This window comes from Haliotis cracherodii, unplaced genomic scaffold, assembly GCF_022045235.1.
Source record: "Haliotis cracherodii isolate W230 unplaced genomic scaffold, xgHalCrac1.p SCAF_1, whole genome shotgun sequence".
NCBI lineage: Eukaryota > Metazoa > Mollusca > Gastropoda > Lepetellida > Haliotidae > Haliotis > Haliotis cracherodii.
In genome coordinates this window covers 14,075,064-14,094,517 of record NW_027266264.1, presented here as the reverse complement: position 1 = coordinate 14,094,517, position 19,454 = coordinate 14,075,064, and the positions used below count along the sequence as shown (strand labels likewise).

General features: G+C 42.3%; 1 protein-coding gene across 3 annotated transcripts; it reads left to right on the top strand.

The window, feature by feature from the left end:
• Positions 1-258: 258 nt before the first annotated feature.
• Positions 259-18,929, top strand: LOC139473329 (3-galactosyl-N-acetylglucosaminide 4-alpha-L-fucosyltransferase FUT3-like). Of its 3 annotated transcripts, none has more exons than XM_071255864.1 (2): positions 259-515; positions 17,138-18,929. In XM_071255864.1, the coding sequence occupies exons 1-2, from the start codon at positions 484-486 to the stop codon at positions 18,435-18,437; spliced, it is 1,332 nt and encodes a 443-aa protein (XP_071111965.1). In that variant the 5' UTR covers positions 259-483; the 3' UTR covers positions 18,438-18,929. The 3 variants fall into 3 exon arrangements, with proteins under 3 accessions (XP_071111965.1, XP_071111959.1, XP_071111974.1); XM_071255858.1 differs by lacking the exon at positions 259-515 and adding an exon at positions 4,766-4,992; XM_071255873.1 differs by lacking the exon at positions 259-515 and adding an exon at positions 11,381-11,616.
• The last annotated feature ends 525 nt before the right edge of the window (positions 18,930-19,454 follow it).

Sequence of the window (19,454 nt, the reverse complement as noted above, 5' to 3'; positions counted from 1 at the left end):
GATGCTAATGATGTCAATCACTGAACTGACTGGTCCAGACTCTATTATCTAAAGACCGCCGTCATTGCTCCGTGCGGCGTTAAACAACAAACACACAAACAAATAACGAAATCCCATGTCACTTCACCTCACCTCACCCAGCATTCAATCAAACCCGAAAAGGGGCTGTCCCCTGAGCTGCATACATTGACATGCGTCTTTCCCGAACTGGGTACTCCAACACTCACGTATGAAAAATAGCCACCCACCCCTCACAGGTCGTTTACCCACACGCCGACCCAAACTCTCGTCCTGTCACACAGTTCAGTCATACGACACAGACGACACAAGCGACACAACAATAGTCCTTTGTACCACAAAATCGAACAATCAGCGGCGAGGACTCGGTGGACACCCTTGGCCACCCGTGTTACAGAGCGAACTATAGTTACCCGGCGTGATGTGTGTACACGTCTCTTGAAGCCTGGCTGTTATGCGCCGCTGATGAAGATGGCGTGGCTGTGCAGGTATATTGGGTATGTATGTTGTTTGTTGTTAAAGTCGTGCTGTATGCCTGGCTTGTAACTGGCTGCAACGTGGAACGCATTTACTACTAACGTCTAACAGCTGAGTTCATGCTCACATTACAGGATATATACATCGATATAGCATGAGCGAAATGGCTGTATCGTCGACTAGATTGCTCGTTGTGCCGTGGTGTCATTCGGTGTTAAGTGAAGGGTGGCGAACTGGTTGTCTTAGTGCTTTCTCAGCGTTGTGGGGTATTGACGTTCCGGCTGTACATATTCCAGAATGTCGATACTTCATGGCGTGGCGACTGGGAGTTCGTTAAACACCTGGCGAAACGTGTGAAGTACTTAATGATCCTAGGTATTTCCATGACTGTTTGACTAGATCGAGGACATAGAACTCAATATCTATCACTGAATCATGTCGTAATTACGAGACGTGTTTAGTACATGTACTTTTCACAGTGAAACCTCGTTAAACCGGACGCTACCCTTCCCACTGCATCGACCGGATTAACCTATTACAGAATATGGAACGGGGAATAATGTCACTGTGTATACGTGTAGGCCATCGCAGCACTAATCTTCGGGAGATTGGGTTTCCGGACGAACGGGTACGGATCACCCGGATTATCCAGTGTATTATGTCTCTATACTATGTCTCTATACTAGGATTAACACTTATCATAATAGAATTGAGATATATTAAACTGGATAATAGAGGATTGTTGATATTTTTTATTAGTAGAATGGACATAAAAGACACTGCATAATCGAAAGTTAGATACTTATTATAATGTCCAATAGAATGGAGATATAATACATTGGGTTATCGAGGGTTGGGTAAGTATGTATCACAGTGGAACTGAGAAATATTCCACTGGTCACTCCAGGGTTGATAATTACTTGTATAATGGAAGATGGGTATGGGCTGAAGTGGTTTTACTGTAGGAGATATATTTCTATATTCACCACACATGTCGGATGATACGTTCGGACTTTTGGTAAAGCAAACTTGTGATTGGGTAGTTTTTTTCCCCTTATGACGCAAGACCATGCAACCAGTTTGTGTCCGGTCTTACTGGTCGTCGTGAACTTAAGCGCAACTATTCGAAAACCTTATGCAGCTGATTGTATCGCTATGTAAAGCCACTATCGGGTGGACTCCGGGCAGGCCGATCAAAGCGGCGTTAAGCCGCTCTGTCATTTCTTCACTGACGGGAGATTTATCCTAGACCCAGACTCAAACGACTATTGATAACTATCGCACACAGCACACACAGCTGAAATCCCTTTAAGGCTGACTGGTTATGCATGTAACAATCAACGCGACACTATTATGTTACCACGGAAAAAAACATAGCGATGAATAGCTTATGTATTAAGTTCCTTTCCTTTCAGACTGCATTTTTTATAACGACCTGAGATACAACATTAAGTTATCGTTTTACAAGTCTACAGAACCTAAAGTGAGTGAGTGAGTTTGGTTTTACGCCGCTTTTAGCAATATTCCAGCAATATCACGGCGGGGGTCACCAGAAATGGGCTTCACACATTGTACCCATGTCGGGAATCAAACCCGGGTCCTCGGCGTGACGAGCGAACGCTTTAACCACTAGGCTACGCGACCGCCCACAGAACCTAAAGATCTATTAATTAAATTGTTATCTGGAGCGCATCAAATGTATTGCTTCTATCATAAGACACATGTTTTAAGACGTCAATTATTCATATGATATAATGTACTTGCACTGTTTATTGTTCTACATCATTTTATAACAATTACAGTAAAGTACGGTTATAACGAACTCAAAGGGACTACTAATTTTAGTTCGTTTTAACCGCAGTTCCTTATAAGCATATATACAGCATAACTACAGCAAATAGTCGGGACCAAAAAAGTAGTTCGTTATATCCGTCAGTTCGTCATAAGCGTGTTCGTTATAGCCGTAGTTTACTGTATATCATTGTGAATAGCATGAATAAGTAGTGTCTCGTAAGCCAAGATATGGCTGGGTGTTAAACATCTTATAGTGTGCTTAAACAATTTAACAAATGAACAAGAGGGATTCCTAATTAAAATGAAGCGGTGGGGTAGCCCAGTGACTAAAGCGTTCGCTCTTCACGGCGGAGATCTGGGTTCGATTTCCCCTTAGGGATAATGAGAAGCCCATTCGGGGGGGAGGGGGGGGGGGGGGGGGGGGGGGGTCATGAGTAAATGCTTGATGACGCCACAATGCGTGACCGCTCCTGTCTGCCAGATAACAGAAAGATGCGAGTTGTGACGAATGCACCATTGCGAAGTGCAAAGTTGCGTCCTTTAAGCTAGTTTCCTGTAGGATATGCATCTAAATGCCAGAGTCGTGACGTTGGTGTGTTTCCACTGTGTCCTGTGTCCACTTACTTTAAACCTTTTTCTAACAGTATCTTGGTCGCTGTGATATGACAGAAGTACTAGACGTAAAACTTGACTGACATGAGAAATGATGTTTGTTTGTTTGAGATGACCCCCGTGCAGTATCGACACCCTCTGTCGGACTGACGCGAACCTACGACGCCTTGGTTACCACGGGATGTAACCAGGGGAGATCGGGGTGGAAATCGATTCTGGGGATCTCAAGTCTTATACATTATTTGTCAGCGAATATTAATGTGCGTGTGTTGACAAGTTGGCCCATTGATGCCTGAATCATTGATGTAGTTCCGCATGCAGGGTAACTGAGGGCATTTTCAATTGTCTCCGTGAGCTGTGGAATCATGGCTATACAAGAATGGGTAATGCATGGTCTTTAAACTGGTAAGATAGGATATACGGAAATTTGGGGAGGGTGTGTGTGTCTACATTGTACCCAAATCACGAATAGACAAAGAATTAATTAATATGTCAATATTATGTCTTACTATATAAATGCCGTGACGTTAAAAGTCCTTAATATCTCTAATAATAGGCCATTTATATTGCTCATATTTCAACACCACTCAGGAGCATGCTGAAAGCGCTATTATTACCCGGGTCACTGGAACAGTGTGCACTCAAGAATCATTCTCAGCTTCCTGGGGAGTATACAACCCAAGCTGCCTGTTAGGCGCTAGAAGGTTAACAACCTTCTCATCCTACCATGTACCCATTCACTGCTGGGTGAAAAGAGGCACATTTCGAACAAAGTCACTTGTTCCGGGAGACGCAACATACGTGCTTCAATGTGGAGCAGGACCGAAGCTCTAGAAACTCTCAGAAGCTAAGCGGACACCCATCCAAGACTTAAGTTCACCTTATTTGTGACCTGTGCACAGTACCACAAGGTCATGACTTAGTATCTCCATACCACGAAGTAATATGTCCACAGCATGACTAAATATGTCGATACTATGTCTTAATATCTCCATACCATGACTTGATATACCCACGCCATGAGTTACATACCCACACCAGAAATGAGCTTCACACATTGTACCCATGTCGGGAATCGAACCCAGGTCTTCGGCGTGACGAGCGAACGCTTTAACCACTAGGCTACCCGACCGCCCCACGTTGATTTGAGTTATGGTAAAGATCGGATATCAGATCTGGATAAGCGTGCGTACAGTCGTATGTGATCTGTGTTAGACTGCCCGTCATTCATTCACCCGATTACATCATGGGGAAATCATGAAATCATGTTGATCCCGGGTATAGGATCACGGAATCAACAGATTAGAATGATTCTTCTGACTTCAACTATGTTATGGTTGATACACAGTTTCTGTATAACGTTGCGTAATTACCTATAGTTGCGTCAGCTTTACTTGGTTAAACGCCGAAGACCCGGGTTCGAATCCTGACATGGGTACAATGTGTGAAGCCCATTTCTGGTGTCCCCCGCTTTGATATTGCTGGGATATTGCTGAAAGCGGAGTAAAAACATACTCACTCACTCACTCACTCACTCACTCACTCACTTGTTTAAAATGCACGTTCCGAACGTTAATTCCTGGCTCTGGGAATCAACAGTAGAGTGACGTCATTATAATGGTTTACACGAGGGAATGACCACGGTTTAAATCATAACCGGGTTTAATTAATCGCCTTGTTGATGATTCTCGTGGGCTCGCTGGACAACACGGGCGTCTTGTGTCGTGATAAGGTAACTAGATATTACACAATAGATCACAATGGACTGTGATCAAGTACAAAATAATAGGAGGTACAAAGATCATTCGTGAGTATGCATGTGACAATGGACTTAACAAGCCTCCATTCAATCTGCCCCAGGAAAACGCTGTTTGACTTTCACACGTGTCAGTAACATTCCACACTATGCCCGTGTGTGTGTTTGTCTCAAGGGGCATTTGCGCGATGTGTATGTTTGTCTGAAGGATTAACGAGGGTTGACCCTTGCTTAAAATCAACCGTTCAAGAGGTTCGGTTCCCCTTGCAAAGTCGCCCATCGTCCTCGCCAATCCACAGCATGGGTCGTTACTGGGTCCTGGAAGTAAGGCAATGGTAGGTACTCTGTCGATATATCCATTGTTGATGATGATGATGGTGATGATGATGATGGTTGTTGTTGTTGTTGTTGTTGTTGTTGTTGTTATTATGGGTGAATAGGGGACTGTGTTCGGCGGCTTGAGAGTTTGCACCAAATATTTGTCTATACCCTTGAAATTTAGTCGCTGGTTAATGGGCCGTGACATGCATTGGCTATAAAACAGGACAGAGCTATGGGTTTTGTTTGTTTGCTGTTTAACGCCATCATCAACAATATTCCAGCTATATGACGGCGGTCCGTAAAAAATCGAATCTGGACCACACAGTCCAGTCACTGACATCATAAGCATCGATCCACACAATTGGGATCGATGACATGCATCAACCAAGTCAGCGAGCCTGACAACCCGATCCCGATAGTCGCCTCTTACGACAAGCATAGTCGCCTTTTACGGCAAGCATGGGTTGCTGAAGACCAATTCTACCCCGGATCTTCACGGGTCGGGTGGAAGAGCTGAGGTACTGGGTATTAGATCATTTGATTATCATCGGAATATATTAGGACATGTGCTGATCGTTAATCCGAACTACCAAGTGGCGGGCGATGTGATTCAAATAAAATGCAAAGCAGGTATTTTGTTTTTGGCATCCCCAGCTGACGAAAGGAATCGTGTATTGTTTCGAATTTGTAACACGAATCTATTCATATGTAATTTAAGTTAGAAATATCTAAGAAGTTAATACTATGTAAACAACAACATTGGATGCTTGAAAGCAACATGTCGCGAAGTTAACAGATTACTCTCAACATGAGATTATCCTGGCAAGTACCGTTAAGAGGTGGAGGTCCGCAATAGACAGTGAGTGTAAGGCTTTCATGCGATAGGTATTTGTCGTGATGTTGTGGTTTTGTCGTGGGGGTGGTTGTGGTTTTATCGTGGCTTTAATGGTGTCCTCACTGCTGTCTCTTCTCTTGAAGACGACATCAATATTGGCCCGGTCATCATTCAATCGTGATCAAGGCTATTAGGTACCCGTATCATCATCTCATAACCCATTCTTGCCGTAAAAGGTGATTTCGCTTGTCGTAAAAGGCGACTAACGGGATCGGGTGGTCAGGCTCGCTGACTTGGTTGATGCATGTCATCGATCCTAATCGCGCGCGTGCGTGCGTGTGTGCTTGCTTGCTTGCGTGCGTGCGTGCGTGCTTGCTTACTTGCTTGCGTGCGTGCGTGCGCGCATATATATATTTTCAGTTGGGTACGGGCATGTGTATCTAGCAGTTAATGACTGTCATTACAACGCAGAGACCGTGTTTCACACGTCTCAAACTCAAACTCATTTATTCTCAGAAAAACCACCCACGGTGGTACATGAGATACAATTATATACAATTTTAATTATATAAAAAATGACAGCATTTAACAAGAATAGGATTCGCGGCTACTAATACAATTTACCAATTGTATTGTACACATTCTTAAGGAATTTAGATAGGCCTTTTAGATCTCTTACACTGTTTGTGGTCATAGTTTTTTTAAATTGGGACATGTTTGGAAACTGAAGATAATGCTTATTTAAGAGTTCATATCGCCGTTGGTGAAAAGCTTCACATCGGAATAAATAGTGAAATTCATCTCCCACAGCGATTGAATCACAGAGTGGACAGTGGCGGTCTTCCCTGGGAATGTTCAACCATCGACCAGTTTCAACGGGTAATCTATGGTTAGAAGTTCTGAATTTTAATATAGGGAGAAATATTGATTTTGATTTTGAGAGCAATAGATATTTCTCAAATGAAGGTTGATTCTTCAAGTACTGGTAATACGACCCTCTGGAGCTTGATTCGGCAGTGGATTTCCAGTCCTGACGGAATTGAGATTTATATATATTTATATAATTATATTCACAGTACATCGTCTAGACCTATTAAACCAGGTCTTGAACGTTTTGGAAGCAGACATTTATGTTTTCCGGATGACGTAAATTAAGGGTGTATGAACTTAGTGGTGTATGTCCGATACAGGGCTATCACCGGTAACACTCGTGAAGATCCGAGGTAGAATAGGTCTTCTGCAACCCATGTTTGCCGTTAAAGGTGACCGTGCTAGTGGTAAGAGGAGACTAATGGGATCGTTTGGTCAGGTCCGCTGACTTGGTTGATACATGTCATCGTATTACCATTGCGTGGGTCGATGCCCATGATGTCAATCACCGAATTGTCTGGTCGAGACTCGATTATTTACAGACCGTCGTCATATAGCTGGAACAACTGTGTTCGGAAATGGTCCGATTAGCCAAATCAAATAACAGGTTAACCTAAGCTTTAGTTATATCGACAATCTGATATCCTTCAGTTGACAACTTGCCCTATAGTGTATTCTAGCGGCTATTGCCTTTGATGCGGCGTTAAACAACAAACAAACAAACAAACAATCACCGGTAAATCGACCTGTGAGTGTTCGTTAAACAAACCAGTGGTTCATTGGGCGTCCACCATTTTATTTAAAACTACAAAGTACGAGAATCTGTACTTTATACTAAGAAAGTGTTATCCCAAATGTAACATTTGTTACATTTGACCACTTTCTAAATGGCATTGTGAGTTCACAGCTTTCGGCCAAGGGAGCCGTGTCAATTTACACTTGTCAGAGGGGTACACAAAGTACGTGATCTAGACTACCAGTTGTCGGACTTTCATTTTTGTGGAAGCCTCGGTGGCTGAGTGGGTTAGATCGCTGACTTTGCATGCTGACAATTAGGTGCCTCACTCTGACGGGACGCAACCCCCAAAAGTCCGAGAATCTGTACTTTACCAAGAAAGTGTTATCCCAAATATAACATTTGAAACTACAAAGGGGTTAGGTAAAAGTCATATCTGACGTGGCGACTGGAGTAGAATTAGTAGGGACATTGGCCCTGTGAAGGTAAAGAAGCTTGTTGGAACTATGTTTTTGTTGTGAGAATTCATTTTAACTTTAATAGCTATTATTGCATGATATTTTCATTTAAATGCGATCTAAAGCACTGTTGTACTGTGCATGTTAACAGCGTATTATTGCCTGACTATGATTTTGTTTCCATATCTGAGTCACACATTCAACAGAAAAGTATGCCCAATCAAATGCTTCATATATGAATAATTGACAGCTCTTCCTGGTGTGTCATATGAACTGTTCAGGTCATTACTGATCACTGAACGATTAAATGTAGGAAGAGGAGCCGCATTGCGTGTGCGTGCGTGCGTGCGTGCGTGCGTGCGTGCGTGCGTGCGTGTGTGTGTTTATCATATTGACCTTACTGACATGAATAAACACCTTTGTATTATTGATATTCAGATATACATGTGAATTCATTTAATTTAGTATAACACGCGATCCTATCCCCCCACACACACACACACACACACACACACACACACACACACACACACACACACACACACACACACACACACACACACACACACACACACACACACACACACACACACACACACACACACACACACACACACACACACACACACACACACACACACACACACACACACACACACACACACACACACACACACACACACACACACACACACACACACACACACACACACACACACACACACACACACACACACTCCAATCGTTGGCCCCATTAATCATCAAACCAGTCGATCCGCCATTGGTCTGCATCTTGGCATCCTCCCTAGGGCAAGGGAGTTAACTGAATCTAAAAGGAAACTAGAATTTTACAGTCTTGCCTCGGGTAGATGGCATCTTGGTTGTAGTTGTTTTGTGTTATCGTTCCACTGATAGTGTACAGGGCGCCTTGTCTCAACCATGTGTGGATACTATCATGCAAATCGCACATTTAGCCATGTATTTTCCTCATTTTATTCGCCTTTTATGACAAGAATGGGTTCATTGAGGTTTATTCTCTACCTGGGAATACCCACGGGCGATACACATGATGAAAAGTGAATCTGTGTGATTGGTCCAATACAGTATATAACCTGACCCATTGATGTCAGTATTCTCTTGCCATGCACGACTTGTTAGCTCAAAACACGATACTCTGCATGTGCACATGTATTTCCTCAATACTCTTCATGGGAAACTCGATATTGCGCCACTTACTTTTGCAATGTTAATAGAAGGAAATGTTATTATATTTGTAATGTAATTGTGTTCATGATATAATAATGAATGACAGATCTATGTAGGGCATCCAGATAGTCCATGCTCAAGAGCGCTCAGTCATCTGCCCTTTTCAAGATGGTCTTGAGGGTTGACTCCAGCTAAAATAGGGTGTAAGTGTATGTTTGTAAAATAACGTGTAAGTGTATGTTTGTATCGTAGGGTGTAAGTGTATGTTTGTAAAATAACGTGTAAGTGTATGTTTGTATCGTAGGGTGTAAGTGTATGTTTGTGAAATAGGACGTATGTGAATGTTTGTATCATAGGGTGTAAGTGTGTGTTTGTAAAATAGGACGTATGTGAATGTTTGTATCATAACGTGTATGTGAATGTTTGTATCATAGGGTGTAAGTGTGTGTTTGTAAAATAGGACGGATGTGTATGTTTGTATCGTAGGGTGTAAGTGTATGTTTGTAAAATAGGACATATGTGAATGTTTGTATCGTAGGGTGTAAGTGTGTGTTTGTGAAATAGGACGGATGTGTATGTTTGTATCGTAGGGTGTAAGTGTATGTTTGTGAAATAGGACGTATGTGAATGTTTGTATCATAGGGTGTAAGTGTATGTTTGTAAAATAGGACGGATGTGTATGTTTGTATCGTAGGGTGTAAGTGTATGTTTGTGAAATAGGACGTATGTGAATGTTTGTATCATAGGGTGTAAGTGTGTGTTTGTAAAATAGGACGTATGTGAATGTTTGTATCGTAGGGTGTAAGTGTGTGTTTGTAAAATAGGACGTATGTGAATGTTTGTATCATATGGTGTAAGTGTATGTTTGTAAAATAAGGTGCAGTGTATGTTCATAAATATAGGGTGTAAGTGTATATTTGTATCATAGGGTGTAAGTGTATGTTTGTAAAATAAGGCGTGAGTGTGGGATGGCAAAATAGTGTATAAATGTATTTCTCGTCAACTACAATGTATAAAAACGGAGAATATCTTAAACTTGTCCTGCTTCGCCTTAGATTACCGAAATCACTGTGCATGTGCTTTGTGAATCATCTGAATTCATTCACTTGGATACTTGTGCTGACTATCACCAGTGGTACAATCTGTAGACATGCGTGTGGACCCTCAATAGATCTACAAATATCGATAAGAAATCTAAACATTGGGCTGGTTTTCAGGTGTCTTTCAAAGCGTCGATGCGGTCCACTGCCCTCCTTTGAAAATCTACACAGTGCCCGATTCTGAATTCAGTACAAGGGCCTGGGAATACGAGTGGCCCAGTTATCCATGGCGTCGCAATTACCTGTGCAGTTTGCGTCCTTAGGCTTGCTAAAACGTATGATCGCGGTTCGAATGTTAGTGCATGTGTTTCACAACAGTGGTAAACGTCTAGGACCTGCATCACGTTAGGTTTTCCTCCCATGCAGCGATCCAACTGAAAATAATGTTCAAAGTAGCGCTTAGCCAAACTCTCTTAATGCGGCACAACATTATGAGATATCTTGACAGCGCGGATAGTGCCCGTGAATCGAGAACTGTGTGCTTTAGAAAAGAGGTCACGTTTGAGTTCGGCCTACCATGGCAATCCCAAATACCATCCCGAGAAAGCCCAGGATCCAAGGATCCCAATGCACCGTGTTTGTAGACGGCAAGACCGCCTCTGTGGTCTAGTGGTAGAGCGTCCGCCCGGAGAGCGGAAGGTCCGGGGTTCGATCCCCGACCGCGTCATACCAAAAGACGTTAAAAGATGGTACTTGTTGTTACCCTGTCTGGCGCTCGGCATTAAGGGGCTAAAACAAGGACTGGTCGGCTCGGAGTCAGTATACTGTGTCTGAGTTAGGTATTCATGTTAAACTGCGGCATGGTATCTCAGTGTGCTAGCACTATAAATCGGCATCAGTCCGGGCTAGTACAAGCAGCCACACAAACACACACACGTACATGCACGTTGCTATATAAGTGCAATAATCTTGGACGCGACGTTAAACCCCATTTCACCTCACCTTGTAGACGGCAACTAATAACGGAACAGGTTGACACAATGGCTACTATGTGTGTAAAGTTCATGTTCGGTGTGGTCTGGCTAATTTTGTGCCGCATTTTAGTCGTTGAGGCGGTTCAATGTCAAACTCGACATTCTTGACTGGTCCGTTTATGTATATCGGAAGTACAGTACTGCACACATTCTGGTGTTACTTCCTCGCCATGTGATACGTTGACTGCAGTTCATAAATATCCGGAAACAGCTGGTCTACACCAGGACCAGGAAGACGAGTTGGGTGCCCACTATCTCGACACGCTCACAGCCCTGCGTTTGACAGCTGGACGTGATATCTCCCCAAGGACAGGGGTGCGTTCAAAGCGGGCAGGTGTTGTTTACCAAGCACACCCGTAATGTAGCCTGAGACAGTCAGTGCAGCCTCTTGCCCACAGCCCAACAGACAACGCCTAGCTCTACTGTCCAGTGTCAGACACTCGGTGAAATGACCCAATGGTAGGTACTGGTTTTGTGAAATTGAAATACAGTATATATTTTTATAAAGAACTGTCTGTGTATAATGGCTCTTACTGAACCGCGTTATTGCCGCCATTGTAGAATGTATGCGGTGTCAGACGTATTACATTACAGTGACTTGAAGGGTGGTGGTGTGTGGGTCGGGAGATTTCTCCCCCAGCTCTGCTTTGGAAGACCTTATGTCTGTGTGTATATCATTGACCCGGCTTGTGTTGCAGTTTAAAACAGGAAATTGACAAACACGGAAACACTAGTTGTCAAAACCCGGGTGCGAGTCCTACACACACGCACCAATCACCACCCGCCCCAACCCCGCCCATTAAACCAATATATTCCAATAAATGAGGGTACCAACCCGACTCCCCTGAATCCAGAATACAATCAAATTTTTCATTTGCACGCCCCTGATACAACTTAACCCAAATCTTAAAAGCAAATTTATGTATTTTTAAATGTTGAATGTGCGTACCACATACGATTTGTTTATTTATATTCCCCGATTACCGCCTACCAAAAGGGCCTTTTTGAAAACTTCATCGTTCCTTGCGACATAGGGGGCTTCCTACCCCCGTTTAGTAGGCGGTATTCGGGGGTCTATTTCAAGGGTATTCGGTAGACATATCCAACTTTTGTGTTTTTAAATGTTTCAGTAAAATAACTTCAAATCTCCCCCGTTTAAGGTGGAGAGGAACATGACCTCTAGGGTTTTGTCTTTGGTCGAGATCATTCTACCTTTCGAGTGTGAATTCTGGCATGTGCTTTTGAGATTTGTGTTAAGTGGTAGACGGGTTTCAGGTATGTGCAAATGAGACTCTGGGAAAACTAGGTGGTGTTCGGGATTCTGGGGAGGGTGGTTGGCACCCTCACATACATGTATATGTCAGTGTGACTGAGGGTAAACAGAGCTCTGGATAGGTTATCTCGCGGAGCAGGTAAGAGCGACCTTGATAAGGGACATTTTCAGTTGGGGTCGGTTTAATGAGAAACATTTCAGACAAGGTCTGATAATGGTCACAGTGACCTAAGTCATTATCAAATATTACCCGTGAAGAGTCGGATCCTTATTGATCCTGCTTGTCGTAAGAGGCGACTAACGGGATCGGGTGGTCAGGTTCGCTGACTTGCAATTGATTGACGTATGTTATCGTTTCCCAGTTTCGGAGATCGAATCTCGTTATGTCAATCACTGGAATGTCTGGTCCTAACTTTTATAACTTTCATAACGCTGGAAAAGTGCTGACTTATTCTAACCCGGATCTTCACGGGTCACATTGAATATTGTTTGGACGAGTTCTTATATTCGCCACTACTCGCCTCTTGTCGTAACCTGCATGATGTCACGAGTTGGCCACGGATACGTTTTATGTATGGAACAGTATGACGGTTCGCTGTTGTAAAACACATCTGTGACGTCTGTCTATTGTTTAAACGCTCCATTTATTTTTCCGGAATGGACAGTTGTTTGTCAATGATATAATATCTCGAACCAACATATTGTGGCAACATGTGTGTCGCCAGCCGGCTTAGAACCTTCATCGTTTAATTTGAGGACGCCTATTGTCGACCTCAGCTACGGCGAGACCTAACTGTACGACGTGAAATTAACTATTAATTATTTTGAAATATTTGCAAACGCTAAAACAAATATGTACATACTTTTGTATTATAGCAGGGTACCCATAACACTGTTCATATTTAAAGCAATTAGGTCAACCTTTGACTAGAAAAATATTCAGGTAAACATATATATCCTTGTTCAGGGCTCGACATTTGCTAACATCCCCGTCAGCATGTATTTACTACGTTCAAGCAATTGATACAATACTAGTTTGAAGAGCCGTGTACCATGCATTGTTAATATCAGCTCGCGCCGGAGCTTGGTACTTCGCGCCGGACTTCCCGCTGTTTTGCTATTTCGGTTGCGAAAACATAATGTTAGCATATACTAGTCAAACTGTAACAAATATGACTTTTTTCGAGTGGAAGTATGACATTTATCAATTGATATATGTATCCATTCTCTGAGAAGAGGTTTGTGTCAAGGCAATAGCGGTAATCTGATAGCGGTTGCTGGAATAAGCGGCGAGTTGGTGTATTCTGCCCAGGGCCATGTTACTAATACAGTAAACTACGGTTATAACGAACACGCTTGTAACGAACTGACGGATATAACGAACTTACTTTTTGGTCCCGACTACTTGCTGTAGTCATGCTGTATATGTACTTATAACGAACTACGGTTATAACGAACTAAAATTAGTAGTCCCTTTGAGTTCGTTATAACCGTACTTTACTGTATTCTATAGGTCTTCTAACCAACTCGCAGACAAGGCCGAATTTCGTAATTCAGTACGGATTTGACATGGTGATATGTGTTTGTGGGTAACATACTGAACATTATGGGAGCTATTGATTAACCCGTGGTTTAAGCAAATCCGTGGTGCAATGAAGGGCCTTATTTCGAGGGACGACGCTAGTTTCGTTTGTAAGTGGCACAGCGATATTTGTTGATGAAATTACTTGTTATTTTTGAAGTTCAACATAAAATTATAAAAGACAAGATATTTTATCCAGCTGCAATTGTTTTTAAGTAATGTTGTATTAATGGTCAATTGCAATTATCAATGACCCATATAGTATTACGAATGGCACATAGTTGCAAATATTGGCCTATCAAATTTGTGAACAAGGGGCTATAGACGCATGAAGACAATTTCCTTCCAAATCACTATTCATAAATATCAAGAAATGTGGGGAGGCCATCGGCCCATTATAGATATGGGTTGAAAACATGTCATATTGGGGAGAGAGGGTATACGTTAATTGCAAGAGTTCTACTTGTACTTGGTTCAAAAGAAGACATCACCTCATAATATTTACTACGAGGTCGGAAAACTACAAACTGTTTGACAAATATACCCACCGCCAAAAGAAACGCTAATATCATAAATGTTGATTAATATATGAAGCCTTACTAATATTCATAAGATATTAGATGGGTTCGATACATAATCGAACATACGGATATGTTGTGTCAACCGATGCTCATGAACGCATCACATGTGACGTCATAGATCCATGACTGATTGATAGTTTTATCATTATATATATATATTGAAAAAGTTATACCTTAAAGGTAGAATTCCGAGCCACCAAATGGTTTATAACCACATGCATATTTAGAGTTGCAATAAGGGTTATATAACCTGTCATGCCCAATGCCATTTGTCACTATAGATCGTATTAAAGTATTTCATCTTAGTTGTATAACAAACTAAATAGAAAACATACAGCGTTACGGATAACAAGTTCTTGTTTACTGAATTTAGCGACGTTTCGTGTAGATTTGTATACGGTTATCAAGCTGGAGTGACTACGACCAATTAATGAGAGGTTATATACATGATGTGCTGTGATAGGCAGCAGATTAACATTAATAACAGGTAATAGATAACAAGTAGCACACAGATGATTGGATGAAGCCAGAACAGTAAGAATAACAAACAGTACACAGGTAATGAGTGAGTGAGTTGGGTTTAACGCCGTTTTTAACAGTATTCAGGGCATGTCAGCTTAATGTGTGAGGAAAGCCCGAAGTGATGCATGTCTCAGACGTTTACCACTTCGGTGAAACCCACGAGCACGGATCTGATGCTGACAAACCTAGAAACATAATTGGGGCGAACCGGGATTCGAACCCACAATCATAGGTTTCTGGCGTGCCCAGACGAATGGGCCACCCGTGCCCCCACACAGGTAATGAAGCCATATACTAGTATACAGTAAAGATGAAAATCATAAAAAAAGTTGAACAAGCTGATTGGTTACTACTTTAACTAGTTGAACAAGCTGATTAGTTACTACTTAAAATAGTTGAACAAGCTGATTGAGGACTAAACAAAGTCTTGATTAGACAGACGGGATGTAGTACCCTTGATCTCTGTTCATCCAAGATTTGTGACGTCGGATTTCTAAGGCTTCCGAGAGTTTTCATTTTTGGTCAAGTCCTGATGTTTTATTGAGAGGATTTGGACTTTGTAAAACGTCGCTCAATGTAATAAACCAGAAGTTGTTATCCATATAGTTGAATGTTTTCTTATTTACTCACCAACTTCTAGAATGCCAACCAAACATTTATATAAAACAAGGGGCGGTCGGGTAGCCTAGTGGTTAAAGCGTTCGCTCGTCACGCCGAAGACCCTGGTTCGATTCCCGACATGGGTACAATGTGTGAAGCCCATTTCTGGTGACCCCGCAGTGATGTTGCTGGAATATTGCTAAAAGCGGCGTAAAACCATACTCACTCACTTATATAAAACACTGCCCTGCACGAGACAGGATATACAGACTACAACCTCAGGATCCTTTATGCATAACGTTTAAAGACCAGACGTGCGACAAGTTAACGTTTTCGCCTTCTCTCATTTCGAAATAACGAAATATCCTATTTTATAACTCTGTTCATTTGGGCTCCGAGTTCTTATTTATAATAATATTTAGGACTACTGATTTCACCAATTTTCGTGCAATGTTTTATTAAAACGGTAAACCTCACAATGGAAATACTTTCTGAATAGAATTGGTCCCAGTAACCTATGCTTATCGTAAGGGGCGGCTCAATAGATCTGTGGTCAGGCTCGGTCATTTGGTTGATTGCGTGTCATCGTATCCCAACGGCTGCAGATTTTGCTCATAATACCAATCACTGGATTGTCTTGTCCAAACTCGATTATTTACAGACCGAGGTCATACGGGGATTGATTGATAAGAGTCTCACATAGAAGGTACAACCTAATTGTAATATCATTGTTGTGGAGATTCGATGGTGTCATAGCCACTACAAGGTGTCATAGAGTTATAGCCACTACAACGCGAGTCAGTTAAACAAGGGCCTGTGACGCCTTGAGAAACGTGCAGTGATTCAGTATTTGCAGCCTGTTAGAGTGGAAGTGGTGAACCCAGGGTTCATGCACAGTAACTAATCGTTGCAAGAATCTTTCTGGTTCAGCCTCAAACAGAGCTAGATTATCACAAAACATGTTGTGCCTGATGCGTTTTTTAGCAGATGTCAGAAACTTTGGAACCCAAAGAGCTGATACTTTCTTCAATTCCCAGTATTTCTGATAATGGAATGTACTCTCTCCTGGGAAGTTCCCACTGAACCAGCTACGATCAGTCGTTCGCCAGTCGGTCGGTCCTCACCATGTCGTGGATTCTCGGGATACTTTTAACTACAATTTAATATTACAGATACATATTCTACTGGTGTCGCATGCAGAAATGCATGTAGGTCACATTTGAGTTTGGACCTTGCATCCTTTAGGATGACTGGAAGACGACGTGTAAGGACGGCCTGAGTGTTTCTATGCGACTCCATCACTGGCTTAGTCAGTAGTAGGTAACATTCCAGCAGCACGTTTTGCTTGTTAAGTCTTCCTCCGTATTTCTTATGCTTGTTTCCCCCCTCATCCTAACGAATATGTGAACTTTGTATTTCCAGTAATCGGAAGTTTCTTCGGCGACGCACTGTATTATGGATCCTTTTGGCTCTGACGCTATTGACACTGATCTCCTTCCACGTCGATGTACCAATCCGGGTGTACAAATCCGGTATTGCGCAGAATCTACCAAGAGTAACACCAGTAACACCGAGATGGGAGAGACTACGCCAGTTTCTGGACAATGTGGATGTTTACAAAATAACGAATGAAGACCCATTGGCGTGGACATTAAGTGTCCTCCCACCTCATCCCTCAGGGAAAATAATAAATAATATCAACCCTAATGTACAACCAGTAACAAGGATGGCAACTGGCCAAAATGGCGACAAAGTAGTGCTGAAATCTCCGACCAAACCAAAGTTGGGACGGAAGCGAATCGTGGTGGTAAATAACCCCGGTTGGGACTGGATCAGAATGGGAGACGTGGGATTAACAGACTGTCCCGTTGAATGTACCTTGACGGCCGACACGTCCCAAATTCAAACGGCCGACGCCATCATTTTCTATGCTGTTGGGTACTTCAGGACCATACCCGTGCGAACTCATGGCCAGGTTTGGATTTTCCTCTCTCTGGAGAGTCCATCTTATTCGTTGTCCCAGGCATTCGAGAAACCCGAATGGCATGGTCAGATTAACTGGACCATGACCTACAGATCGGATTCGGACATCTTTTATCCCTATGGCCGTGTTAATAGGCGGGGGGATTTTCTTACAACGGACTACACTTCTCTCGCAGAGAAGAAAAACAAGAAGGTAGCATGGATTGTGAGCCATTGTGCAACCGACAGTAAAAGAGAGGATTATGTGAGACTCCTGAAACAACATATCGGCGTGGATACGTTTGGCATGTGTGGTCTCCCTTGTGGAAATGAAGGCAGTTTTGAGTGCTTACAAATGTTGACTAACGATTATAAGTTTTATTTGTCATTTGAGAACACGCTGTGCTTGGACTATGTGACGGAGAAGCTGTTCCGGAAGATCATGGTGGCAGATGTGGTGCCAGTTGTAAGGGGATTTGTCAATTATACTAAATACATGCCGCCCAAGTCGTTTATAAACGCTGATGACTTCAGCACCGTGGCTGAGCTTGGCAAATATCTTAATTACCTCGATAAAAATATGACTGCATATCTGGAATATTTAGAATGGAGAAAATATTATTTTGTTGTGGAGAAACCAAATCCCACTTGTGAAGTTTGCATGAAGCTCCTAGAACCGGAGAAATATAGAAACGTTTATGAAGACGTATTTTCTTGGTGGACCAAGGGCATGTGTCATTCTCCCAAGCCGATTGAGTGACGCACAGTTCTGTTGAGTGAATTGCTGTTGTTTGACATATACTTGTTACGTCAGCGAAATGCAGGTCAACATTTGTTGGTTGATTTTTTAAATTATTGGCGATTCATCTTTAAGGCAGAATATACTTGTAAATTGGAGTGACTGACCCCCAAATTACAAATGTTTACACAATGTTACTTGACTGAAAACAGTTGCCGATACACTGCAAACTTAAGGTCCAAAGCACAACCATGATACTAGCATCAAATACATCACCATCTCTTGTTTGTTTTATTTTTAGCCACCATCAAACATTGATGCTTTATCCATGTTGGCATATATCAATTTTCTATATACCAGAAACCCTCTTACAATACTGTTAAATGAGAATATCCAGCAACGATATCAACGAGAATAGAATCCAACGGATTAACGAGCTTTCAATTGATATATAAAGATAGGATTATTTACATGAAAAACTTCATGAGATTGTAATAAAAAATATTTCCATTTTGCCATTTTCTTCTCTATGTCAATCCACTGTTTTCAATAGTTGTACTGTTCCATTGAGTCATTATAGGTCTGACAGCCACTCATACCAACGACTGATTGTGTCACCCGGTTGTCGCAAGCGAGGTATTCCCTGCGCAGAGGACCCATGAAGATCAGGGGTAGAATAGGTCTTCAGCAACCCATGCTTGCCGTGAAAGGCGACTATGCTTGTCGTGAGAGGCGACTAACGGGATCGGGTTGTCAGGCTCGCTGACTTGGTTGATGCATGTCATCGATTCCTATGATGGATCGATGCTTATGATGTCAATCACTGGATTGTCTGGTCCGGACTCGATTATTTACAGACCGTCGTCATATAGATGGAATATTGCTGAGTGCGGCGTTAAACAACAAACCAACCAACTTTACAGTGTTGGCACTACCCATACAGCACATACAACCTGTGCACTCAAAAGAACCCACTCGTCCGATGATAGATGACCAGATGGTGGAAATATGAATGGGTACATACACTCGTCAAAACAA